This window comes from Nicotiana tabacum, chromosome 16 (genome assembly GCF_000715075.1).
Source record: "Nicotiana tabacum cultivar K326 chromosome 16, ASM71507v2, whole genome shotgun sequence".
NCBI lineage: Eukaryota > Viridiplantae > Streptophyta > Magnoliopsida > Solanales > Solanaceae > Nicotiana > Nicotiana tabacum.
In genome coordinates, this window is record NC_134095.1 from 14,480,645 (window position 1) to 14,508,233 (window position 27,589).

A 27,589-nucleotide genomic window follows, 5' to 3' on the forward strand; every position below is an offset into this window, starting at 1 on the left:
GTGACCATGAAATAAGTCAAAAGTGGTGTATTGAACGAGGAAGTAAGGAGAAAATCTCAAGGTTCATCCTCACAAGCAGATATCTTGGTTACAGAAGATCGGGGGAAAGATAGAACAAGAGGTTTGAGGAATAGAGGTACAAGCAGAAGTAAGTCAAGGTCCAAATACCATAATATTATGTGCGACCACTGTGACAAGAAATGGCATATTAAAAGGTTCTGCCACAAGTTGAAGCAAGGCATTAGAGGAGGACGGAAAGTTGAAAATAATGAGAACAATATTGTTGCTATTGTTCGAGATGATATTTTTTCTTATGATAGAAACGTCATCAATTTGGTATGCCATGAGACGAGCTAAATAGTAGATTCTGGAACTACCTCACAGTCATACCAAGAAAAGAATTTTTCTCATCTTATACTCGTATCGATTTGGGAGTGTTAAAGATGGGCAATGCCATTGAAGTTAAGGTGTTTGGTGCTGGCATGGTTTGTTTAAAAACTAACAATAGTTCAATGTTAGTTCTTCAAAATGTCAAGCATGCTCCAGACTTTCCTTTCCATTTGATCTCCATAGGAAGATTAGACGATGAAAGTTACCATAATACCTATTTAATGGACAATAGAAGCTCATCAAAGGCTCATTAGTAGTGGCTCGAGGAGTCAAGTCTTCTTAATTATATGTGACATAGGGCTCTATTCTTATTGACTCCAATGGAAAGTGACACTTTATCAGAATTATGACACAGAAGATTGAGTCATGTGAGTAAAAGGGGGATTACGTATTTGGCTAAGAAAAGTTTATTTTCTGGAGTGAAACAAGCAAAGCTGAAAAGGTGTATCCATTGTTTAGCTGGCAAACAGAAAAGGATTTTCTTTCATAGTCATCCTCATTCAAGAAAGCCCGAATTATTGGAGCTAGTACATTCTGATTTGTGTGGTCATTTTAAAGTAAAGTCAAAAGGTGGTGCTCTTTACTTTGTGACCTTCATTTATGATCATTCTTGCAAGCTGTGAGTGTAACCATTGAAATCTAAAGATCAAGCACTTGGCGTGTTTAAGAAATTCCAGGCCTTGGCTGGGAGGCAGACGAGGAAGAAATTAAAATGCATTCGCACTATTAATGGTGGTGAATATTATGGTCCCTTTGATAACTATTGTAAAGAACAAGAAATTCGTCATTAGAAAACTATGCACAAGACGGCTCAATTGAATGGTTTGGCAGAGAGGATGAATTTAACTCTAGTTGAGATAGTTAGATGCTTGCTTTCAGAGGCAAAACTTCCAAATACATTTTGGGGAAAACACTTAACAATGTTTCTTATGCTATCAATTTGTCTCCTACTATTGCTTTGGATGGTGATGTCTCAGACAGAGTTTGGTTTGACAATGATGTTTTTTATGATCACCTGAGAGTATTTGAGTGTAAAGCTTGTGTGCATGTTCCTAAAGATGAGAGACCGAAACTGGATGTCAAAACTAAGTAGTGCATCTTTATTGGTTATGGTCAAGATGCGTTTGGGTAAATAAAAAAAAAGATGGTGGCCGAATTTCAGCCCCTTTTTGTCCCTAGAAATTTCGCCCACACAAAATTGCTATTTTCGGATATTATTTGGGTAATATAGTAGGAGACTGTGAAATGTTTACTGATTGTGATCGTGCGGGTGGTGGAAATTCTATTGAGAAGTTGTGGAACTGAAGTCTTACGTGATTGAAAAGTCGTGTTCACGCTTCAAGAGAGCTAAGTTATTACCTTCTTTTTTGAAGATGGAATAATCCATCATAGCCTCCGCGATAAAATGAAGTTGCGGGAAGGTAAAACAAGCAAGGTCTTGTTAATCTCATTTACATCTCTAAGTAGTCGTTGACTTCCCACCATCGATGGGTTAAGGGTGATTAATTGCTCTCTTTATGATCTTAAAGCCTAAGAGAAGAAATTTTGTCACGATCAGCCAATTTCAAACCACGTTTTTCAATTCATTAGTTATTGGATCGGGCTGAAATTATTATTGAGTGTTCCTAATATCTTGATCTTTGATTGAACGGTGGAGATCGGATTTTGTGGTCTGTAGCATTCAATTTCGAGCCCCCAATAGCAGCTCCGTTTTAGTGACTTTTCCTTTCTTCAATTGATTTGTTATTGTTATTGTTGCTCTCTGTTTGGCCCTTGTTGTGTAGTTAATTTGTAGGACTTTTGTAATTCTCTTATTATTATAGTAGAGTTTTTTGGATTTCTGCGATCCCGTAGTTTCTACCTTCGATTTGAAGGGTTTTCCAATATTAAATTGATGTACTTTATCTTCTATATTTTCGGATTTGTCTCTTCCTGGTCATAACATCTGCTTCTTCTGAAAATTAGATTGCTATGTGTGCATGGACATATCGATCTGATTTCCAACAGTTCAATGTGCACCTTATATTAATCTAGAATTCACCTTTGCCAAGACAGTTTAATCAACATAAACCAATGAACTAATGCAAGTAAAGTGATCAGTATATTCAACCTTTAATTTTTCAACTCTTAATTAAACTTATGTAAAAAGTAACCTATTCGAGAATTAAACATGTTTTTCTTCTATTGATATATTACAGAAAATTCGTTACATTTTGGGTGTGTTTGGTATAATAAAAAATGTTTTCTTGGAAAACAAGTAGTAAGCTTATTCATTTTTCGATGTTTGGTACGCAAATTAAGGAAAATGACTTCTCAAGAGTATTTATAAATAATTTAGATATAATAAACATGAAACCATAAATTTTTCAACCAACAACCTTCCGGACCCACAAATTTCATAAACTTTTGAACCACTAAACTTTCAAAAGTGCGGAATTTCAAACCCGTAAACTTTATAATTTCTAAACCCGTAAACTTTCAAACACATAAACCTCCGAACTCATAATTTTGAAACTTGTAAAATTTTGAGCCTTTAAACCGATAAATTAAAAAATTAAAATTAAAAAATACATTTAAAAAATATTTTTTTCCCGGGGGGTGGGGCGCTGTAAAACGGAAAAAATAGAAATTTAAATTACAAAAAAAAAGTAAAAAAAGTTAAAATTTTGTGTTGGTGGGGGAGGTTGGGGAGGGGAGGTTGGGATGGGTGGTGGGTGGTGCAAAAGAACGAAAAAATAGAAATTTGAAATTGCAAAAAAAAATACTATTTTTTTGCGGGAGGGGGAGGGGGTGAAGGGGTAGTAGGGTGGATGGTAACGGAAAAACTGAAATTTGTAAAAATAAAAAAATAAAAAATAAAAAAACCTTTTTTTGTAGAGGGGGTGGGGTGGGGAAGGTTAAGAAGGAGTTTTGAAAAATATTTTCCTATTTTCCTTCAATTGGAGGAAAATGAGTTCATATTCACAAGGAAAATATTTTTCAAAACATTTAAGCCAACCAAACGTGAAAAAATTGGAAACCTTCGTACCAAACACACCGTTTCTCAGCGTTGATCAGCACTATACAGATTCTAACTTGTATCTGTTTTTTCTCAAAATTTCACTCGAATTCGTCGATGCATGCAAAAGCTTTTCTCCGACGTTCAACCACAACGCAATGTTCAATAAACATGTACAGATGGACCAAGAAGTAAATTAAAGTTTATTCATTTTTGGTAATTATCGTGGGAACCGTGAACGAGCAAAGCCTAATTCTTTCTAAAATCTAATACCATACTATAAATTTCAGTTCCACAGCCTCATAAACAATCTCCATTCAACGTACTAGGTCAAAAATAGGAAGAATCGCGCATTTTCTTAAAATTTCATGGTTCATGCACTAATTGAATTCCCTTCGAAATGTATATATCTGTTGCCAACGTAGGCATTTCTTATCTTGAAATCTCACTAAAATAAGAAAATCAAGCTCACTATAGAAAAAAAAATTAAATAAATGCATTTAATTTCAAAGTGATAAAAAAAACACCGCAATGATACACACACACACTGGAAATAAAAAAGAAGGCTAGAAAAATATCCCTCTTCTTAAATGTCATTGATATTGTTACTTAGCATGAAATCCATGTTAATGCATGAGGTAGTTCCAATTCATGTAAAGAGATAAAGAAGGGGAATTGATAGAAATATGGAAAGTAATTCTAGAGAAAGAAAAAATTCATTGTAACCAATGACATACAATTCCAACATAATCATTAATTTCTATTTAGTATTTTGCTGGTACTTACTTTTTTCTCTGATTATGGGTATTTGGTATATCTGGAGATTCTTGCTTTTTGTACCACAAGAAGTGAATAAGTAACAGCTCTGGGTCAACAGGATAAACTAATTAAGGGGGAATTAAGATGCTGTTCAAGTGCAACAAATTACAAAATGCAACCGAAGAAATATTGCTAATCTTGATGTTTATTTTGGTTCTGGTTTACTTACGTTGGATGAGTAGTAAAGACAAAGATCATCGTCTAATTACGAGTAGAACCACTGACAGATTAAACAAACAAATATTTATATTAGCAGGTCAAAGCAATATGGCAGGTCAAGGTGGAGTAAGCTATGGTTATTGGGATGGTATTGTACCTATTGAATCCCAACCAAATCCAGCTAATATTCTTCGATTTAGAGTTAATACAAAGTGGGAAATTGCACATGAACCCCTTAATTATGGAGTTGATTGTCTTTCTAATTGTGGAGTTGGTCCTGGTATGGCTTTTGCTAATGCAATTCTAAAAAAAGATCCAAATTTTGGAGTTATTGGTTTAGTGCCATGTTCGAGGTCAGGGACTGGAATTCATGCTTGGGTTCCTGGGAATTTGCCATACGAACAATTGAGAAAAAGAGTTAAGATTTCTCTTAGAGATGGTGGAACATTAAGAGCACTTTTGTGGTATCACGGTGAGAGTGATTCAAGGGACAAATACACTGCAAAATATTACAAATCCAAATTTGAAAAGTTTGTTCAAGACCTACGCACTGAATTAAATTCTCCTCTACTTCCTGTTGTTGTGGTAATTAACTATATACCTTTTCGTCTTCTTGAGCCGAGGGTTTGTCGTAACAGTTTCTCTATCCGAGCCCATTCTCCATTAGTGGATTTTCACTGACTCGTTGTTATTATTGTTGTAGTGGTAACTAACTATATATATAAATCCTTAATTGCTTTCACTCTTTTATTGCCGGATTTACACAAAGGTTTCATGTTGTTGTTGTGTTCTTTTTCCAAATGATTTTTGCATAAGATAATAATCCTTAATCAAAATGGATTTAAGTTATGTATATTAACAATGTAAATTTTTTTACGTTACCAATGCAGTTTAGCTGGATATAAAATGTTCTTACTCTATTTTTCAAACTACCATATATACGAAGAGTTATCTATTGTTGTAAGTCAATTTCACATGATGTTGTTAAAAACATATACATTGTCAACGAGCGGAACTTTGACCCAATCAAAACAACTGCAATTTGTCTCTTTCGCTTCGGTTTATCTAGTGTTGTTGGTACTGCTTGCTGCTATTGCTTCTTTCTCATCTTTTTTGTACCGAGGGTCTATCAACAATAGTCTTTCTACTCTCACAAAGGTGGGGGTAAGGTCTAAGTACACTTTACCTCCCTAGATCCCACTTCTGAGATTTTCACTGTGTTTGTTGTTGTTGTATAACAACTTCAATTTCTTTTTTTATTTAAATTTTTTATACAATAACAAGGTGATTAATTTTTACATTATCATTGCATTCGACTGGTTATAGTAGTTGTTTACTGCATTTCTTTAATACAAGTTATGATCACTGTCGACAATTTCTAATTATACATTATTAACATACAGAAGTTAAACACTTTTTTTTTTTTTTTTGCAGGCTGTTCTAAATTATCCTAAACCACCGTTTGTAGGAGAATTTGTAGATGTAGTGAGACAAGCACAATTTGATATTGATCTCCCAAATGTAATAAAGGTTGATGCTAAGGGTCTACCATTAAATTCGGATGGCATTCATCTCACAACCCAAGGCCAAGTCAAACTTGGTAATATGATGGCTGAGGCATTTCTCAAAGCCAAATTTGAATCTGCTAAAAATAATTCAAACAAGATTTATCATATGATGTAGTAGTCTATCGACTTACTTCTTCCTTCAACCCTTAAGCTGTTTTTTGTTAATTATTCAAAAGAAATTCTTTTTAAACTAGTTTGATGATTAAATTGTTCATTTTGGTACTACATAAATCGTCTTGCCTTTCGCTACTTGTATTTATTCGCAATTGTAGAAGCTACCTAAAAACATAGAAGATACAGATTTAATATGCAGAACACAACGATTATTACAAATTCATAAAAGTAAATATATTGTGTTTACTCTTTTCCATCACTTTCATACCAGATCGCATGGTTCAACTTCCACGAGTGATGGCGATTTCTTCTTGAAAAATAATATAGTTAATTGAATCTTTATATTATAGTCATATTATAAGATCGGATTATTTCCTATTTGAAAATACTGATATTCATTTTGAACCTAAATTACCAAAGTTGAGTAGCGTTTTCATAACATAGGGGCCATTTGATGTAGTATAACACGTATCACTAAGTCACTACTCACATTTTCTTGGAATTAAAAGAGCATCTTGTCCCCAAATATCGAAAAGAAAAAATATCTGAATTTCAAGGTTAGGAACCATCCATTCTGTCGGATGAGATATCCACTGTCTTTGTGTTACAGCTTGGATCCTCAAACTTTCTTTGTTTTGTCGGCCAATTTTTCATTCTTTCGCTTTCCAATATTAACACTCGTATTCAATAATTACTTCCTATATGTAGTATCTTGAACCTTGCCTTTACTAATTGTGCTGCTCTGCCTTTTCCTGTTTTGGTTAGAGGTTGGAGTCAAACTAAAAAAATTGAGTTTAAGTTTTACGCACTGGTGTATAGAAAGTTATTTAAAGGGTAGTTCGGTGCACAAAGTATTTCGTATTCAGCCCTAAGAGTCTGATATAGACAGTCTTCCCTAACGGAAGTATTAGTGGTTAGTTACAGATAAATATTATCCTGCTAAAAAAAACTATATCACATGTTAAATTATACTAAAAGTGTAAAGACTTTTTACACTGTCATTGTATATAAAGTTTAAAATCCAAAAAAGAAAAGTTAGGTGGTGTTAAAGGAATTAGTGAATACGTTGGTCCAGTGCTGCTCCTATTTTTCTTAATATTGGTACAACTTTGTTTGCAATTAGAAAAGTGGGAAACAAGTGGGCAAGAGATCAACATCGAGCTGATATAACCAGTGATGTGATATGTACTAAATTCATGAATAGGACATAAGGTGCCAACTCCTTTAGGGCAATAATTTCTCCCCTACATTACTTTAGAACCTCTTAAACTGGTCCAAAATGACTCTTAGTCTTACGTAAAAAGAGTTGTTTTGCAAACTAATAAGTTGATCAATCACAGGACCATATCCAGCTTTTTTGTTAAAAAAAATCATCACATTCAGTGAGAATGCATTGACATTTTCCTTCTATGCTAAACTCTTGCAGTCACATTTTGGTTAGTTCCACCAATTCTGGCATAATTTTGGTTAGTTAATAGTAAGAAAAACTTTTACTTTGTGGTTTACTAGATTTTTTGCATTTTATGTTTGGGTTGATTTTCCTTGAGCCTAGGTTCTACTGGAAACAGTCTTTGTACCTTCAGGGTGTAAGGTCTGCGTACACACCACTCTTCCCAAACCTTACTTGTGGGATTATACTGGGTTGTTGTTGTTGTTTTTAAGTCGATTCGTTTACTCTAGTTGTTTGGCTCAATTGATATTACAATCTTCGGTTGTGTTGCTATTCTACCTCCTTTAGCTACAACCAAAGTGGATCAAACTACCAAGTCTAAAACAACTAAAATCCAAGTCTAAATCTATGGTCAACATACAAGTAAATCCCAACAGTATGTACATGTTTTTTCAGAAAATGTATATCCAATAAATAATATGCACAGAACAAATTGCTAAAGATTACAATGTCATTATCATATAATCAAAGTACTCAGTACTTCACCAACAAGTTAAGCTAACAACCAACAACAGGTCCCTATATACTTAAAACTTATGCCCCCTATGTACTTAAAGACACTATGCAGACATAACAAACTGGAGCCAACTTAACTGCAATTAGTTTAGTTTGGATCAGCCCCTCCTTTCCTTAGCCGTGCTTCAACTATCTTATTTTCCTGTTGAAGTCGCAATTTCTTCTCGTTCTCATTAATCATCGACTCATTGTATGGTCTAAGGAAAATTTGTCGTCTTCCTCGGCTACATCAAACTTTAAATGATCTAATCCATCAACCTTAATGTTCTGGTTTGTAGTGGTCTTCATAATTCCGTCATGAAAAATACTGTCATGTACTGCATTAGCATAACTAGATGGTGCTCGCGCAGGCACTTTAGAAAGAAAAGCGCCAAGGTTACTTGGCACTGAATGCAAAAGAGAAGGAATTGACCACAAAGGTAGACTAGCCATGCCTTGTGGGCTATTATAACCTATGTTGATGGCCTTAACCGGAAACTCATGTAATCGTTCACCCTGAAGTCTTTTCGAACCAATTAGCTGGTTTTTGTCATCCATTTGATTATCCGTCTCGTTAACTAAAGAGGTATCTTTTGGCTTGTCAGTGTATGGATGTTGCATTGGCAAAAATGGTCTTTGAATTGCATAGATTCCTGGTATACTTTGAAGGTAGCTGAATTTCCTCTGAATGCTAACTACTAAATTAAGATCTTCAACAACCTATATATAAGTGGAATCAGTTGTCAGTGAAACATATGAATACCTCCAAAAAGGAAGAATAAAGAGACTATGTTGCACGAACTCTCCAAAATCCTGTCGCACCCGTGTCAGATCCTCCAAAATTACACTACTTTTGGAGGATCCGGTATGCACCTGGCGATATTTTCAAAGAGTCCGAGCAACATAGCAAAGAAATAAACCTTATTAAAGGAGCCAAGCTGAATGATTCCTTCCCTAACAGATATAATTGCAATAGTCTGCCAAAAAAACAAAAAATTTCTAAATTAAGATCTTTGAAATGACTTTAATGATGAAACACTAATATTTTGTCATTGACTTTACTTGCACCTGAATGCCTGAATTGAACTGAACTTCCCAGGCTCTTGGTTGCTGCCAAATAAGGGAAAAAAGGCAAATTCAGAAATCAGAAAGATTGAGAAAGCAGGTGAGGGAGCATACGCGGATGCAGCCATTGTATAATGGATTCAACTGAACACTATTTTTAACACAGAACATAGATATATATGTGAAAATCACTAAAGTTGAAACAAATATTATACTTTCAAAAGTTTAAGGACTAGTGTTACTTACAGGTTCAATGGACAGATTCCATGAGCAAATAAAGCTTGATTCTTTTTCATTTGGGGCATCTTTAAACACCCATTTGTGACTATTATCTGCTGCAACTTTGCCCACAACTCTGCAAAACAAACAAAAAGGTCCAATACTTTGCTAAGAGGACACCTTATTCTTGTTATAAAGTGAAAGTGAAAAAGAGGAAAACTAAATCTCACCCTTCACCAAAATTATAAACCTCATGAGCCATTTTAAAGAAGATGTCAGCACCAAATTTTATCCTTACAAATTCCCTTTTGGATCGTTCGCATTCATAGAAGTCACAGAAACCATCTTCCCAAACAAGAATCCTGAAATGAAATGCAAATAAATAGTCCACAAAAATCACAAAACAAATACTCATAGTATTATATAATTACCAGTTTCTCTTGTTTCCTTTAGCACGATCAAGCAAGCCTCCTCCACGATCCCATCTGCGAAAAAAAAACAACAATATAATATGTTCTTCTTAGATAAATAGCAATATTCATTAATTTCCAGGTATATTAATGTGCTTAGCTTACTTAGGTGGAGGATAATTTCTGGGGAGAATCTTCCAGAAGACAGCATAGACCCACTTATTAGACACATTAGAAGAAGAGTCAGAGCAAGTACAGAGACTTCTCAGTGTTTGCTGTAACAGACAGTTTAGCATGGGAAGTCCACCTTCCATTTTTCCAAGATAATGGGAGGGTATTTAGGCAGAGAAAGAAAAGAACGTATGTAACTGCAGGAGTTAGTTCAAATCACAATAAAACTGAAAAGAGAAAAAGATGAACATTATTGCCTTTAAATGATTGTGGGAGGTATGTGAAGGAAACTAATGAATTTAAGTGAGACATTTCTTACCACTGTTTTCTTTTGTATCTATAGTTTGTGTGTGTAGGGGAGGGGGGGTGTTAAGGGGATAGGTTGCGAGATCAGTAAACTTTGACATCAATGATTTCACTAAAAGGTAAACAAGTTTGGTACCATATGATAGGCTCCCATGGATGCAAGGACTGTTATTCTGTTATTTTTGTGATCGATCTAACAGCTGAAAATGGAGTCTTTCATTTTGATTAAAGATTAAATGAGGAAGTTAAAGCTATTTTTGAGGCGCACGCAAGTTAATCTAAACGTACAAAGAAAGATATTAAAGTTACATTTTCGGATAATTAAAGCAAAAAGTTGTGTATTACTACCTCCAGTCCAAAATAAGTGATTTTTTGGCTTTTTTCTTGTGGTTCAAAATAAGTAATTTTACAGATTTCAAGAATGAATTAATTATTTTTTTTCTACATTGTCCTTGGAGTAAATAGTGTTGGAATATGTGTTAGGAGCGTTTATGTGAGTAGTAAAGGTTAATATGGTCAATTTCATTGTTAATTAATGCTAAGAGGTGGATTTCTTAATCTGTGTGAAAACATCCAAAAAATCACTTATTTTGGACGGGATGGAGTATCATGCATAACTTGCATGGCCCGAGCCTAGTATGTAGGGCATAGCATGCGTGTGTTATCCCTGAGGACTCTGCAGTAGAACCAAACTCTTTTTAGCAGTTAGCTCATAATTATGAATCCTTAACCAACTTTATGTTCCCTTAAAGACCACAACTTTATGTTCACTTTATTCACATTTTCTAATTTGTGATAGCTATACAGTTTTTCTCTTTTGCTTATCGAGCCGTGGAAACAACCTCTTGCAGAAATGCAAGAGTAATGTTGTGTATAATAGACCCTTACAGTCAGGCCTTTTCTCGGACCTCGCGCATAGCGGGAGCTTACTGCACTGGGCTGCTCTTTTTTTTAATTATATATAATCAAGTCAAGAGATAAGCAAGTGATATAGAAAGGACAGGAGAACTACTCAAATTTGCCATAGCCCAAAGTATCTTAACCTTAAGGACTTAGTTAACCTCCAACAACAAAGAAACTTAGTAAAAGTCACAGGGTGATAACATCAAGATACTTGGTTGTCTGTGGTTGTAGTGGTCCTGTAAAGTTGATCTCCAAAGCAACTTAGCAAAACATACTCACTTACCCATATTGACTTGAAACCTTTGTCTCTACTTCTATGCCCTAACATTTAAACCCCATAAGCAGTTAAGTCAAACCCTATATATTGCCATTCAAAAGAACAAGTACATTTTCTGTTCAGTGCTGTTTAACTGGCAGAAGACTGGAGAGACAACTGAGTAAATATATGATCACAAAAGAAATCCCTTTACTGATCAATAATCAGCAAAACCTTTGGACAAAATGGTAATCCCCAAAGAGAGGGGCAAAAGATTCCCAAGATTTGTACTTGGATAGAGCCTGGCCAATCGTACGAGACCAATAAATGGTGGTCCTCTACCAATCCTTTGAAGTGAGTGGCACTGCATCCATAATGAACTAGGTTGAAAGTGACCTCTTTTCCCTTCTAAATGCAACCATTCATTGTATGCATCATTGTCACACCTCCTTTTTGCGCGCCCGGCCCCGAAGGGTTAAAATGCGCGAGGGGGAGTTTTTCCAATTTAAGTGACAATATTCGAAATGAGATTATTTATTTAATTCAGAGTCGCCACTTGGGAAAGGCTTGGCTTTTGGTGTCCCAAGTCACCGGTTTATCTTGAATCCCAAATCGAGGAAATTTTCGACTTTTCCAAATGAAGTCTGCGAACCAGAAATTCTAAGTAAGGAATTCTGTTGACCCGAGGAAGGTGTTAGGCACCCCCGAATCCCGTGGTTCTAGCACGGTCGCTTAAATTGTTATAATAGCTAAATATCTGATTTAAATACATGTTATGACTTACGTGCTTTTATTAAGTTTAAACCGCTTTTATCATTATCACTTATTTTTATAGAATTGCAACGTCGCGAAAATGCATCTCGAACCACGTCACAATCAATGCGCCCGTGATCGTCAACACATTTTGACTTCGTTGAGATTTGGATTTGGGTCACATCAATGTGCACCCGAATTTAAGAATATGATTTAATTAAGCCGCGCCTAAAGAGTCTAACGCGTTATTATTTTTTGAGAAGGCCATGAGATTCACTAAACGGCCTAGCCTGAATTCTAAATATTATGATTAGTTGTTGAGGGCCCCGCAATTTGCATTTTTTATTTAGCAAGGCTCGTCTCATTATTTTAGAAGAGGATATCCTAAAGTGACTACATTTCTATTATTTTTGTTTCCAGAAATAGAAGAAAGAAAGATGTATGCTAATTGAAGTATATGCTTTGGCCTAAACCGGACTCCTATCAATTTCTAATTACTTATAAAGTGAAAAGACGCCATACCTTACGAAAATGCTTTGGTTGAACAAAGAAATTACATATGAGACTGATGAAATGCAATACTTAATCCGACAACATCCTTAAGTCGAATCTAAATCAAATTGCTTAAACAGGATTAACAGAGTTCTTTATTAAAAGATGTTACTGATAATGTTCAAAACTAGTCCTATAAACTGCCTAATGAAATCGAAACTGGATGATTCAAGACTGTATTATATTTGGCTAGATTTAACAGCCATTTGCCCCTACCTATTCAAACATAACTGGAAGAAGAGTTTGAATTAACAATTCTACCAAATGATAGCTCATTCCATAAATTATATGACTACATCACGTGTACTGCCAACAACCATATCGCAGTTTTAGACTAGAATATTTTCAATTAAGTACAAACTTACTAATGTGTTTTCTATTGGACTACAAATAACAGAATTTATACAACTTTAACAATATTCGCAAAGCTGTAAGTAAGGCAACAGATGATTAAAAATTCTTCAGATCTTTCAATTCATGCCTCTCATGGTTACATCAGTATGAAATGTGTACCTGGATGTTGAATACGACAGAAGAAAAGGAAGAAGATAGAGAAAATCAGCAGCAGCAGGAACAAAGTAACAGCAGCAAACAAAACAACACAGCAGAACAGGCTCGAGTGCAAGAATACAACTATAGCCGATAGAAAGAGTGGCCAAATGACAGCAGCACACAGTGGAGTAGAATCAGAACTCCAGGCAGACCAAAACCAGTAGTAAACCAATGAAAACACTCGACTAGTAGACTCAATTGGAACTTCAAAGAATCAGAATTGATTGAACAGATTGAACAAATGAAACCCAAACAACAATAGGAAGAAACAGTTTCTGATTGTTGACTGTATGCTTTCTATCTCTTAACCTCTCTCTATCTGTTCTGAAAATCCCAACCCCCAGTCCAGTCTGAGTTCCCTATGTGTGTTCCCTAATATCAGATGTATTCCTCCCCTATCTCTGTCTCCTATATGTTCTATATGTATGTATTTCAGCTTCACAATTCCCTCTGTCTCTGTGTATATCCCCTTATCTCTCAATGTGCCTCCCTTTTATAAGCCTTAACATCACCCCTTTTACAGCCTGTTAGATTAATCAGATACCCCTCCCATGTGCTGCCCCTTTTCAGTTCCACTTAGCTATTTAAGTATTAGAAACCCATCATATTCCCTGGCAGACTTGCCCTTTTGAAAGAGGTTTAATACTTCTTAACTAAAGCAGGGTAATGGGCAGCAGAATATATCTGACAGCATGTGCTGTCGATTATTTTATTCAAAAGCCCTTATGCAGGGCACAGGCTGTGCACAAATGCACCTGTGGTGCACAAATGCACATGTTGTGCAGAAAGTGCACATGCCCTCCAATTCAGAAGTTAAACAAACATTCCTTTTTACATTTCTGATTCAAATTAACAACTATAAGTAAACAAACTCAGTTCCTAATCGATTCAAACAAATGTGTCCAGAAGCAAATCGATTTGTTATTGTTCAGGCAATTGAAACTAATTGACGACACATGTCGACTCGACTATATTAATCATAACATGCACAATCGTAGCCAAAAATCAGACATTTAACAGTATCGACACATGATTTGAATTATACTGACTAAACAAAGTGGTATTCGAGGAATCAATTAGTCAGTTCAAATTTGAAAATCAGCTAATTGCACAACACTTACATACACATTATCAGAACAAATAGAAAGAAGGACTCAAGACAACAAGGTTTAGGCAAAGTGGACAGGACACAGTTGATAAAATTCGAAATAAATTACACAAAATATGAACAGACCTTGAAACCACACACGTACTGAATAACAAGGAGAAAACAAACTTACCTTAAAACTTTGAAAGAAGAAATAGAAAATCAGCTTGTGTTTGAACAGACCTTCTTTAAGGTTGAACGGACTTTAAACGAAGTGTTTCTCGGATGAGAAACACTTCGATTAAGGTCCATTAGACCCTAATCTCTTGGCTTAAACAGGCACGGACTAGGCTTGGGGCTTCTAGGGTTCGTGGATGGTAGATTTGGGATTTGGGCTTCCAAGGTTAGATTCGGACCAAACCAAGCATGGTTTGGTCACGAGGGGGGTCCGGTGATTGTCTGGTATGAATCTAGGGCAGATCGGTGTAGATCGAGTTTTGCTCGAATCTTCAAATGAAGATTCGAGGACCTAGAGGATGATTCGAACTAAACAGACTACAGATCCATGTTCAGGGTGTCAAGGTGGTTTTAGGGTGTTAAGGTGAAGGTCATCGGCGTTCATGCCGCCGGCTTTCATGGTGAAGGTGTACAGAGGCGGCTCTAGGGTTTGGGGTTGAAGACGATGAAGGCTGGGGTTCGGATAGGGGGGCAGGGTAATGTTATGAGTTTATATAGTTAGTGGGTAGGTGGATCCTGGCCGTTGGATGAGATGTGATGAAGGGCCAGGATCCTTCGACTAACAGGGAACGGCGTCGTTTCAAGGGTAAAGGGTTGGGGTCGGTCCGGGTGAGACGGGTCGGGTCTGTTAGTGGGTTTGGGGTGAGAGATCTTGGCCGTTGATCAATCTGAGATCAACGGCCCAGATCAGACTGGATCAAAACGGCGTCGTTTGGAACGCCTCCTGAGGTCAGCTGATCTGGACCGGGTTTACATGGGGTTTGGGCTGAGTTTGTTTGGGCTTTGAATCAAAATGAAAATCAGCCCAAACTGATTTTCAAACCCAATTTTGCACTCTCTCTTTTATTATTATTATTTTTTATTTTATAACAAAACCTAAGTAAATCAAATTAAAATTAAATAAACACTTAATACAATTATTTGCACACATATATCAAAATATTTAAAACAGGTAAAATCAAACAAAACAAAAATCACGAACAAAGATGCCTATTTATGATTTTCTATTTAACAACCGGATTACGGTTCAAATTACGCATGACACATACATTTTTTGTATTTTGTTTTAATAAAATAAAATGGGCAAAAATCGTAAATAATTAACAAAGTGCCATGTAAAAATCCAAAAATTGTACAGCAGGACCAATTGTTATTATTTTTTATTTCTTTTGGAGCGATTGTCGCGCGAAACAAAAATCACGTGCTCACAATCATTATTGTACACACTAAGCTCTCTACACTCCATTTGCAGCGACACCACATTTCTTTAAACATCCTTTTGCAATAATGTTAAGTACTGTCTGGCAAAACTACCACACGTAAAGTCAATTTTACACTCCAATCCTAGAGGATTAGATACTGTTTGACCCAAAATTTAGATCTAGGTTCAACCAATTAGATTTATTGAAATAGAGTCAATCTTAACCGATATTAATATCCAAAAGATAAGTTAACTAATTTTTTTAGTAAGATAATGTATATATTGTCCGAATGACAATAAATGTACGTAAACAACACTAACAATATTCAATAACTCAAAAGAAGGAGGATAGCATATTAAATAACAATAGATATCAATGAATATCATTTAAGTAAATAAGAACACGTGAATCACCCGAAAATGAGTGAGAGATGTGTATATTCCTTCTGACAATGATGAATGATTGAGGAGCCTTCAAATATTCGGGTTGTTCTTGGATCAAGAGGAAAAGTTGGGCAAGAATCTTAGTAAAAATTTATTTTTCAATAAAGCTAGATTCTCTATATCAAGTCTATGTGTTTTTTTACAAGTAAATATCTTACGTCCCCTCTCCTTCCGTCTTTTTATATTTATAGGGAACATATACCTAAAAACCTAATAGTACAGGTACAGAGAATATCCACTAAAATATTCTCTTTGGGTGTCGTATCCTAAAACTAGCCGTTATTCACTCTGTCTACGGTGAGTGCTCGACCTCGACCCTGATCCTCGCTGACTCTTCGACCTTGATCTTCAATAGCTTCATCGGCTCTACACTTTGCCGTTTTCGAGACCACTTCGATCTTGGGCAGGCCTTTATCAAAGTCGTACAGGTGACACATGTGGCAGCCCATGAGGGCCTTCTTATTGCTAATACGCTTTGATCATGTCAAAGGTAATTTTTGACCCATACAGATACATGTCAAATGGTAGCCGGCTGGATTTGCAACTCCTGCATAACCAAACCATCTCAAGTTTAAATCAGATATTTCTCTGTAATTAAGTTGCTCAATTTGGTGTGGGGGAGTTTGAGGACCTTGAGTAAAGGTAAGCGTAACACGAATTGTTCAATAATACAGGTGCAGTTAATCCAACAACCCCCCCAAGTATATAAATGGTAGGGCAACAACACAACTGAGCCCCCAATGTGAAAACAACACATTACAGGGAAGGCAGGTCCAAAGACCAGAAAAAACAACAAATTGGATAGCAAAAGGGACTATTCAACATCTAAAAAGACACGAATCTGTGAGACTCCAAATCCCTCCCATAATACTTGCCCTGTTTTCCCTTATCTTTCAGGATGGAAGACTCAAATGCTGGCCACTATTCGTGCACATAAAATTGATTCTCATCTCTACAGTAAAATCCAATAATTTTGCAGAGCCATCCCTCTGCTGTATAGAGAATTGCTGCATCATAAAGTGGGAGATTTCACTGTCATTACACACAGAAAGCCAGAACAGCAGGATACGTCAATGATCAGATGGATATGCGCAGCATGACAACCTCCGCATAACCTCCATCTTATGCTTACCAGCAGCTTAATAGTTATCAGGCAAATATCTCTAAATGGTGCATCAAAACTAGAAATGGGATATGCAAGGAAGTAGATGCTAATTCCACCCTTCGAAAGAGAAGTCTTCGCTACTCTAGTGTGCATAACGATTTATTGGCAAACATAAATATGCAGCAGTAATTGATAAGAAAAACAAAGTGAACATGCAGATATAGAAAATTTTGATTATTTTCCAACCAAACAATTATTACAAGAACTCCAGCACAGGGATATGCAACGTCTTGGCATCTACTAAGCTAGAGTTAAATAAGAGTGGTTGTAGACTGAGCTCAGAAAATGAATAATGACATTACAGGGGCTAGCTTACCTATCAATGAAAGAATAAGATAAGATACATGGCAGCTTCTTGGGGAGCTAAGTTTTAGAATCTAACCCAACCTCAGAAACCTATTCTATGAAAAATAAAGCCGTCCCGGCAAATTTATAGCCTACAACAAATTGATTCCCCATCATGAAATGTTCAATCTGCTTTGAACCTCAAGGTCTGGAAGCACTGGCATCATCAGTTGATGGCTTTTTCTTCCCATAACGCTGTAGAAAGGAAGCAGTTTCCAATCATTTTCAACATATTGAAGGAAAAGTATAGAGATAAATGATAATGCAGCCTGGAACATGTTAAGTTGCTCGGACTCGGGTGCGTGTGTCCGATACGGGTGCAGATCTAGATGTCAGATCTATCTAAAATTTAAGATTCAGGCGTACGGATCCAAGTACAGATACGAGTGCAAGGATTCGGCTAAAAACAATTCAAATACAATATTTGGAAAACTTACAATGCATTCCGAGAAGGAGAAAATATTGATCAAGAGGAGATAAAAAGGAAAAGGATTGATAGAGAAATTCCTATATACAAGGTATTCCAATTTCTTCAATTTCAGCCTAGCTTTTGTTTTGATTTAAGAAATCATTGTATTTGTCCCGAACTTTTCCATCGATTTTGGTCAAAATACCCAAAATCAGTTGACCATATCCAGTACGAATACCCACACCCATGTCGTGTCGACACGGGATGCGGCACCAAAAATGAGGAGTCCAAGCAACATAGGGAACATGTAAAAAGACTACCAAATGTACCTGCTTGCCAAATGTGAAGGGAACATATTTATATTTGACCATGTGCATTATCTGCCTCTTCATTGTTGAAATGAACAGCACCAACCAATAGAACAATAAAATTGGCCAAAATACAGGCACGTCAAAGGCACTGAAGAATGTCAATACAAAAGCAATGCAGACAGCTTTTGTTAGTGAGTACCTGCCAAGGAGAAGTACAAGATAAATCAAATTAATGCCAAACTACTTAGATGAAGCTAATATTGCCAAAAGGAATTGGATGAAGGCTGCAACTAACGGAAGAACTAAGAAGTATAGATGCATAACTCAAGTGCTCAACCAAGTTCTATATCACGATTAATGATCAACAAGAATGTGAATCCTGAATCCTTGTTACAATACAAAAGCAGCTCAAGATCTTCTGCAATAAAATTCAAAGAACTATGGGGAGTATAAAGGAGAAAGGGTAGAAGAAATGAACTCTGCTCTCCTCTTGCTATGGCTAAAGCATATCACAAGCTCAAAGTCCTAAATTCATATTCATCTCAACTATTAAAGCAATTAGAAAACATCCTGCATAACCTCCGAGATTAGGAATCATTACTAGGTGATAAAGAACTACTGGGGAACCAAGTAAACCTGGTGATCAGCTTCTGACTAGACGTGATATATAATTTGAAAAAAGCATGAGATGGATTTTCTGAAAATATGGACAGAGTTTGGAGTAGGACATTAATCCAACTCATAGAAACTCATGATAGAATGATGTTGGCCATGAATCATGAAATAAAGGTCAAGGACCATGATTCCTGCATTTCACTGAAAAATATCGTCGAGATAGTACCATAAACATCTAAAATACCTAGAAAACCTAATAGAAGTAATGGATGATCAGGACAAAATTTCTTGCTTATAACCAATATAATTCAAGATCAGGACATACTTCTTGAATATCTAATTCTTAACAGATTAAGATATCTTGTCTCACTAACCAAAGAGCTCCAAATAAAACCACCCAAGCTATCACATATAACCAAAGAACAATCCAATTAAATCACATCATGCTAATAAGCATTAATCGAAGCGACAGGACTTAAATTCAACTGCAGTGGAGGGGCACATTGCACGCAAAGAAAGCTCGTTCTAGCCATTCAAATTGAGAAAATAGCTTCTTCTTTTTTTTGAGATAAGTGAGAAATAAGATCCTGCAAATAAAGACATCGTGGGCAACACAAGTTCTTTTTTACTAATATGGTGGGCAACAAGTACTAAAGATGAAAATGAAAACAATGTACTCCATGTGGTCAAGGACAATTGTTTGCGTCTAACCAAATTGTATGAGCGAGTCAAGTGGGAAATTTACTATACATTTAGTATGAGTTAAAACCAATGTGACATTTTTATAACAAATTCAATAAACAGACTTAAACAAAATCCTGTGTGTATTGCTTAAGCTTCAAGCTTTGTGCAACCAGTACATAGTGTTTCTATCTATCAAAGTTATTTAGGCAGTACAAAATCAATAATTGTGATACTATTATCCTGCCACCTATATGAATATCAGATCCAAAAATGGAGCTAAGCAAACTGTTCTGGGGGGCAGTAAGGAAGCATCAAATTTTCATACTTTTGAACTTGAAAGACTCTTCCGGTAACTTGTTCCAGTAAGAATTTAAAAAATAACTACCAGGTTATCTATCTTAGACTCTGCAGATTACTTAATCCGTGTAGGTAGAGCAGAAATGAGAAGTTTAAAGGCACCAATGAAAAGCTGACCACTTAAATACAAAAATCCAACGGCAAAACAAGTAAAAAGATGCTAACTTGATACCCCTTTTTGTAGTGTTTGGTCTCAAAAAACTAATTCCTCCAAACACAGAGTTTTAAGCTTGTCTAAGGTCCTACTACAAAATAGTTTGAGAAAAGTAGTTTTCCTTCTTTCCACTCTTATTCTGCTATTTTTTATCAGATCCTAAATCATCACGTAAAGGCATGAACCCGTAACAGACAGATCAGCAGATCATTTCTTCAGCTGAGCATCAACTAACATAATCATGAAATTGCAGAATTCTTCCTTCAAAGAAAAAACATCCAGAAATCCTAATAATACAAATCTGACTTGTAGATTTGTCGTCTATAGGCAATAAGAGCAATCGGATTCAATTGCTTATCAAAAAATTAACATCAGATTTAATTTCTTCTCATGCGAAGTATAAATTCAGAAACTAGATAACAATCAAACTACGAAATGAGATCGCAATAGATATCCACGTCAAATCTGAGAATATTCATAAATGAGTAAAGATGATGACGTCACATCACCAGAATTTAAACTCAGGAAGGCGACGAACGAAAGGGCGAAACTCATCGGAACCGCGAGTGGGAAGTGTGGGACCGCCCTCAACTTCCGGATCGACTTGAGGTGAAAGGAAAGCAATAAGGAGCTGGATTATGTAGATTCCTAAGGCATACGTAATAATGTAGAAGCCTTGAACCATGAATACGCGTATTGCGTAGATCAAAGCGATCACTGCGAAGAAGATCCACCGATGCAGGACTTGAGGTGTCGATTTATCCAGCAGGTGTTGATACCGCTGTGATAGGGTGAAGGTCCATTGTGATACGGCGGAGGAAACACCGTCGCCGGCGACTTTCCCGCCACCGACGTCCATTTCCTTTTTTACTTATTTTTTTCTTCTTTATTTTGATATTTACCGCGAAAGTAATTGGAGTAGATATTTATGGAAGAGAGAGCAATCAGGAGTTGAAAGGGTCCGAATGGGCTTGTACCTCCATATTGTTGGATGGCTTTTAATATATTTGATAAGGGTTGTTTGGTCGTGAAATAAGTTATTTCGTGATTATTTATTTCGAGATTAGTTATTTTATTTTTTCATAAGGATAAAAACACTATAATTCTGGAATAACTAATCCCGTAATTAGTTATACTATAATTTTATGGGATAAACTCATATCAAATTTAATCCCAGAATTAATTATCCATTATCTTTCATACCAAACGAGCCCTTAGGGAAGAAAGTTAATATGTAGTCGAGCATTTTTTTTTTGTATTTTCTTATTCTTAGATTCTTATCACCACCCGATATTGCTTTTGTTTTGATTTTCTATTATCTTGATGGTGTTATTGCCTTTTAACTTTTTCACTACTATATTTCTTTCTCTATATTGTTGTGATTAGCAGAAGGTTTTATCAGAAACACCCTTACACAAGGTAGATATAAGATTGCATATTCACTATCCTCTGTACATATCACTTGTGGGATTAGATTAGGTATTATATTGTTGATGTTGATGTTATTAGTGATTAAAAATAATTACAGTCGCTAGATGAATATACAAAAGGTATATATATATATTTCATATTGTACATTATGGTTTAATATATAAAAAAATAGAAATTTGACGGTTATTATGTACAATTATAGTTTTGAAGAATTAACACAAATAGCCGCCATCTAATGCTTAAATTAAAAATAGCCGGTGGATGCATACTATATGTATAATTCATGTATTATTATATATAAGAGTATAACTATATATAATCAGTATATAATATATGTATATTGGTTAGAAAAAGTAAATAACTATATATAATATATGCACATCAACTAGAAAAAGTAAACAGTGAATCTGGCTGGCTATTTGTGTTAAAATCCCTATAGCTTTCCCTTGTTGGATCCGTTGCAATGTTTAGGGTCATGTACTTAATTGGTCTTTACCTGGACTTAAATAGCTCTTTGCTCGGCCCATAATTTTTACATACATATATACTATTTGAACTGTATTACCCTCCTTACTCAAGTTTTAATTTAATTACATCCTATATATAAATTTACTAATTATATACGCTTTAGGAATTAAATAGGTATTCCTTTATATTCGGCATCAATTATTTCCCATCCTTATTATCTCTCCCTTATGCGCGCTCTCTCTCTCTCGCTCTCTCATGCGTTCTCTCTCTATCTCTCAATCCCTAATTTTAGTAATGCAGAGCAAAAGAAAAGAGAGCAGCAATTGCACCATTGACAGCCGTTAAAAAACTTTGAAGCCTTGCATTCGAATTTGGATTTTCAAAAATATTATTTGTTTGGATTGGGTGTTGTTGCAAACAATTGGGAATACGATTTGGAGTTTATATCTCAATTTTAAGGGTATTTTGGTGAAGATTAGACTTATTTTGGCTGAATTTCATATTCAAACTCGAAAGACATGACATACATTATATTTACGAAATTGTAGTAAAATTATAGAAATGTTATTTATATATATTCTTTTATTTAAGTATTGTATGAAAGTTGAACAATATTGTATAAAAATTGTATTTAAGTTGTATGATAATTGAGTAGAAATAATATATGAAAATTTGTTTTTGTTATGTATAAATTAGATATAGAATATACAAAAGATATATTATATAAAATTTGTATAATTTTTTTGTTTAAATTGTATGATATTGTAGTTTTAAATCACCTCACCTCCTATTAATCAAACCAAATAATATTTAAAATGTGTTTAGATCATTTTTCGTAATAAAGTTTCAGTACATGTAAAAATTTCATTCTGAATGGGACTCACACAAATTGCATGTACTAACAATCCGTTAAAACTTAAAAGCAACACATCGCTGGAATTTTTTAGCAAAAAAGTCGACATTTTGAGAAAAAAATTCACAACAAGAAGACAACCTACGTTAATCAGAAATTTCAGAAATCAGCTCACCGTTTTTAAGGATTCATCCTTCGACTATATACAAACCTAAAGAATTGTGTTGAAATCATGAAGATGGTAGAGCTCAAATTTCTTGGTATGGATTTTGGTTGTGTAATGGGATCCCTTAGCAAAGGTGAATTCCCAGAAAAAGATTGTTTGCTTCCCTTAATATCCAAGCTCCTGGGCTACGCCATTGTTGCTGCCTCCACCACTGTTAAACTTCCTCAGGTATTTTCCTTAAAAATCCAGTCTTTTTTTTTTTTTTTTTTTTTTACATTTTATCGGGTCCTACTTTAGAGACTTACAATTTTATGATATTTGATTTCCACCCACGTTAAGTTGTCTATATCTTGAATCTCATCTAGCTTAACAGCTGATACATAATCATCACTGTCCCATTTTTATGCAAGGTATTCATGTGGGCATAGATTTTATGATGTTAATTTGACTTGGAAATATTGAAAGAAAATATTAAGGTGATAATTGAAAAGTAATCAGATAAAGAAAAATCTGAATATTTGAATGAATTTGAATTACTAAAAGTTGTAAAAGCGGTATAGAAATGGAATAGTATCAAATTTAAGACATACAAAATGGAAAGGGTGCCATATAAATTAGGATAGGGGAAGTAATATTTATATATTTTTAGGTTAAAGACTATGTAGGTGAGTCGTCCGGTGCTGCTTCTGTGATCTTGTTGTACATTTCAGGTGAAAGACAACGAAATTTTTGGGATCCTGTTTTCCCCAAATTTAGGAACTACAAAGATTCAACATAGGGTTATGGGTTGGTAAGCTAAGTTGTTTAGGCTGTCATTACTGTCTTAATTTGCACGTCTACTGGCTATAGCGATTCACAGATTGGACCAAGTGTATCACATATCCCTTCTCTTCCTCTTGCAGATATTAAAAATTTTGCAGCACAAAAGTGTTAGAGGGCTTAGTGTTGTGAGCTTCGAGCTAGAAGTAATTGGTTATACTATTGCTTTAGCATATTGCCTTCACAAAGGACTTCCATTTTCAGCTTTTGGAGAGTATGTTTTTCTTTTGATTCAAGGTATGTTCAACATATGCATCTTGCTTTTGGAATTCATTTAATATTCTATTCTGATATGTTGAGAAAGCGTTGGGATGCAGCTTCTCAAATTTGCATTGGAGTTCTACTGGTTTGAGTGCAGAATTGTTTGGTTGTGGTTGTTTTAGCTAACCATGCATCTTTTTCACTGGTTCTTCTTCATTGAACAGCCAATTCAATTCCTTTAAGCAGTTCTGGACAAGCCAAATGGCTAATGATCCGAGACAGCAGCTGGACATTTGTTTTCCGAGATTGCAATAAAAGATGCTTGTAGTAGCATGGCTTTTGTTAAGCAACAACAACTCTAGGCCTCAGTCCCAAACAAGTTGGGGTCGCCTATTGCTTCATTTAAGCTCAATCCATGACATCATCATACCATGGTTTTTCTTAAGCGTTTGAACGAATATCTAGATTGTACCCATTCAGCCCAATTTACCTTTTTTGAGTTCATGGCAAATGCTATGATATGGTAGTTTGGTTATTCACTCCTTTGTCGATAGAGTAAATCACCTTCATTTCATTGCACTTCAATATCTCAATTTCTTAGTTTCGTATGTTTTCTTAAATTGTGAGACATGTCTCGTCTATAAGTTCAAATTGTTTGCAAAATTAAAGTATATTTTGCAAAGCACCCTTCATTTGCGGGTTTGATTCTTTTTGTTGAGTCAAGTATGTGGAAATATTTTGCTGATGGGTAATACGCTCAAACCATGTTGAATTGATGATGTTGAAGGAGATACTTTTGTTTATTTATTTATTTTAGGTCTGCAAGACTGCAAGATCATCTTGTGCTTTTTTACTTGTTGCAGCTATCATTTTGGTTGCGGTCATATATTATTTTTCTCAGCCTTTGGGAACAAAGACATGGATTAGAGCATTATTGTATCCTACCTCCTCCACCTTTGATTTCGTAAAAAGTATTCCGTATAAATTAGCCATTTAGACTACTCTTTTTTGTTAATTTTAGGTGCTTCTTCAGATGGAATTAGAATCTGTTGTTCCTCCTATTTAAATAAATAGATATTGTGCTGTAGCTCCAACTCTTTTGGCAGGTCAAATTGATCCAATCCTATTTGAGGCCTTATATGTAAGTGGTGACTTATAATTCCGGTCTGTAAAATATTTTAGCTCTCCTACCCTCAATTAGTAATTCTTTGTTTTGGTAGCCTACAATGCTCCAAAGATATAGATTCCTCTTTCATAAGTGGATTCCACAGAAAGAGTATACCACGGCTCATTCTTGTCTTGGAATAATTTTTGGCAGGCCTCTCAGCATGCAATTTTTCTTTTTGCAAGAATTCCACAAATCTGGAAGAATTTTAAGGTACTTATTCGTGTGATGATGGTTCTCATTTTAATATTGCTGTGATGTTGAGAGCGGAGATAACAGATGGTACTTTTGCAGATTTGACTTGACATATGGAGTGTTGCCTGGTTTCTAATAATGTGATGCCGTTTTACCTATAAACTTTTTGCTTCTGGTAGCATTAAACTTTTCACTTATGGTTTGACGACTTGTCATTGTGTATGTAACATGTCAACTCTTTTGGGATGTTAATTATCTGAAACTTGATTCATACTGAAACATGCTGTGTTTAATAAGTAAATGTTGTAACATGCAGTTTCCTTGCTATGCACTATATTGCTTGAATATTTTCTACTCTGTCAATGGAAATCATGCCAAATGTGATGGAATTGTAATGAGAGGGAGGGAGCTCTTATGTGAATGCTTTTAAAGCAGATGATAAATAAGTGAGATAAAATCAGTGACCGTCCATGCAAGTACACATGAAGTTTCATACCTGATTGAATTCTTAGATTCATTTATCCAATGATGTTCGACAAGAATCACTCACGTGCAGTTACATTTTTGCTGAAGTCATTCTTTTCTGCCAGCTACTTAATTTAATAATTCTTTTTTATCCTTAATGTTGTTTGAGCAGAACAGAAGTACTGGGGAGCTAAGCTTTTTAACCTTTTTTATGAACTTTGGTGGTTCCATGGGTAAGTTGACCATTGAACTTCTGGTTGCACTTACAAAATGTTGAAGTTCTCACCCGCTCTTTTCCTCTCTATATGGCAGTTAGAGTGTTTACCAGCCTACAAGAGAAAGCTCCAATGAGTGGTATGCTCTGATTTTCTTTTATCTAAACCTCCATATAATTATGCAAAGTGCTCGCTGGATATGGAACCACTGTGGCGTAATTTATTTCCAGAATCATAAAACTGATGCATTCTTATTTTGCAATATAATCTAATTTTTCAAATGTGCATAACAATGATTGATATACTTAATGGTTCTGCTGTATCACCATCACTGCTAATTACTATGTTACCAATTCTCTTCTGCTAGAGTAGAATGTGACATCAGCTCAGTTTGTCCAAATCAAGTACCGTTAAGATGTTTTAGGGGAAAAGAAAAGAAAATTTAATTGAAAACACTAGATGAGCTTGTATTGAATATTTTTTAGATCAATATCACTCATGTTTTATTCCTTCCTGTAGTTATGGTGTTTGGAGATGCAGATGGAGAAGAACTAAATCTTCTTGTGACCTTCACGGTTGTTTTATAGCATTTATTTGGAAGTATACATGCAGCCTTGGGAATTAGAACTGGAGTGAACAAATTACTTGAATGCGATAAATAAAGAATAACCTTTAATAGTGCAGGTAGTTGAAAATACTAAGAAAATTCAAAATACTAAAAGAGGAGTTTTCTTAGTTGATATGAGCTGATGTGAAAGATTTTGGACATACATAGTTGAGGAGACGTGTCCATTTGCTAGCTGAATCCTTACGCGCTTCAAATATGCTTAAACTGGTGTTCTCACTTCTAAGATATCTGAAATGCTATTCTTTTGGAAGAAGGATTTTCTAGCCGACAGGATTTTAAAGTGAACAAGAAAAGCCTCATTTTCTATCCTCTGTAATGGTGCCAATTCACATCCTATCATTATATGATCTTTGTAATTTGATCAATCCTGTCACTTCGGGACATATGATAAAATTGTAACTTGATCAATCCTGCCCTTTTAACTCCCAAGTTTGATTTTGTTTGCAGTTGTCATGGGATCTGTGATTGGTATACTGATGAATGGTACCATCTTGAGTCAAATTCTCTTGTATCCATATCCAGCACCAGCACCAGCACCAGCACCTAAGAAAGGGAAGAAGACAGATTAGAAGCTTCAGCTTGGTATGCTGGGAATGGCTTTGCTACTTCTTTCTCCGGCACCATGGAGCTCAATGCAATGATACTCGAGCTTGAATACTGTCGTTCATTTGCCCATGTCATCTACTAAAGTATCTGACATCGATTTGCCTAGTTCAAAATTTACGGTGTTTCACAAATTTACTTCAACACTAGTCCTCTTGAATTTTTAGTTGTCAACTATACATGAGTCATGA

General features: G+C 35.4%; 4 protein-coding genes across 5 annotated transcripts; 2 read left to right on the top strand and 2 right to left on the bottom strand.

The window, feature by feature from the left end:
- The first annotated feature begins 4,291 nt into the window (after positions 1-4,291).
- On the top strand, positions 4,292-6,049 carry LOC107779650 (putative carbohydrate esterase At4g34215). The gene is made up of 2 exons (XM_016600110.2): positions 4,292-4,951; positions 5,801-6,049. The coding sequence occupies exons 1-2, from the start codon at positions 4,292-4,294 to the stop codon at positions 6,047-6,049; spliced, it is 909 nt and encodes a 302-aa protein (XP_016455596.2).
- A 1,834-nt stretch (positions 6,050-7,883) lies between these two features.
- LOC107779687 (protein RICE SALT SENSITIVE 3) lies at positions 7,884-11,561 on the bottom strand. Of its 2 annotated transcripts, none has more exons than XM_016600170.2 (7): positions 9,853-11,561; positions 9,709-9,762; positions 9,508-9,639; positions 9,305-9,413; positions 9,062-9,103; positions 8,914-8,970; positions 7,884-8,713 (listed from the first exon to the last, which is right to left on the bottom strand). In XM_016600170.2, exons 1-7 carry the CDS (start codon positions 9,999-10,001, stop codon positions 8,192-8,194), a joined length of 1,065 nt encoding a protein of 354 aa, XP_016455656.1. In that variant the 5' UTR covers positions 10,002-11,561; the 3' UTR covers positions 7,884-8,191. The 2 variants fall into 2 exon arrangements, with proteins under 2 accessions (XP_016455656.1, XP_016455648.1); XM_016600162.2 differs by having other exon boundaries at positions 7,886-8,713; positions 9,056-9,103; positions 9,853-10,253.
- A 5,914-nt stretch (positions 11,562-17,475) lies between these two features.
- LOC107779679 (protein RER1A) lies at positions 17,476-21,175 on the bottom strand. The gene is made up of 3 exons (XM_016600151.2): positions 20,699-21,175; positions 18,398-18,578; positions 17,476-17,854 (listed from the first exon to the last, which is right to left on the bottom strand). Exons 1-3 carry the CDS (start codon positions 21,046-21,048, stop codon positions 17,801-17,803), a joined length of 585 nt encoding a protein of 194 aa, XP_016455637.1. The 5' UTR covers positions 21,049-21,175; the 3' UTR covers positions 17,476-17,800.
- A 1,863-nt stretch (positions 21,176-23,038) lies between these two features.
- On the top strand, positions 23,039-27,536 carry LOC107779663 (mannose-P-dolichol utilization defect 1 protein homolog 2-like). Its single transcript, XM_016600133.2, has 8 exons — positions 23,039-23,335; positions 24,010-24,163; positions 24,991-25,063; positions 25,202-25,268; positions 25,446-25,505; positions 26,125-26,185; positions 26,265-26,306; positions 27,243-27,536. Exons 1-8 carry the CDS (start codon positions 23,174-23,176, stop codon positions 27,362-27,364), a joined length of 741 nt encoding a protein of 246 aa, XP_016455619.1. The 5' UTR covers positions 23,039-23,173; the 3' UTR covers positions 27,365-27,536.
- The last annotated feature ends 53 nt before the right edge of the window (positions 27,537-27,589 follow it).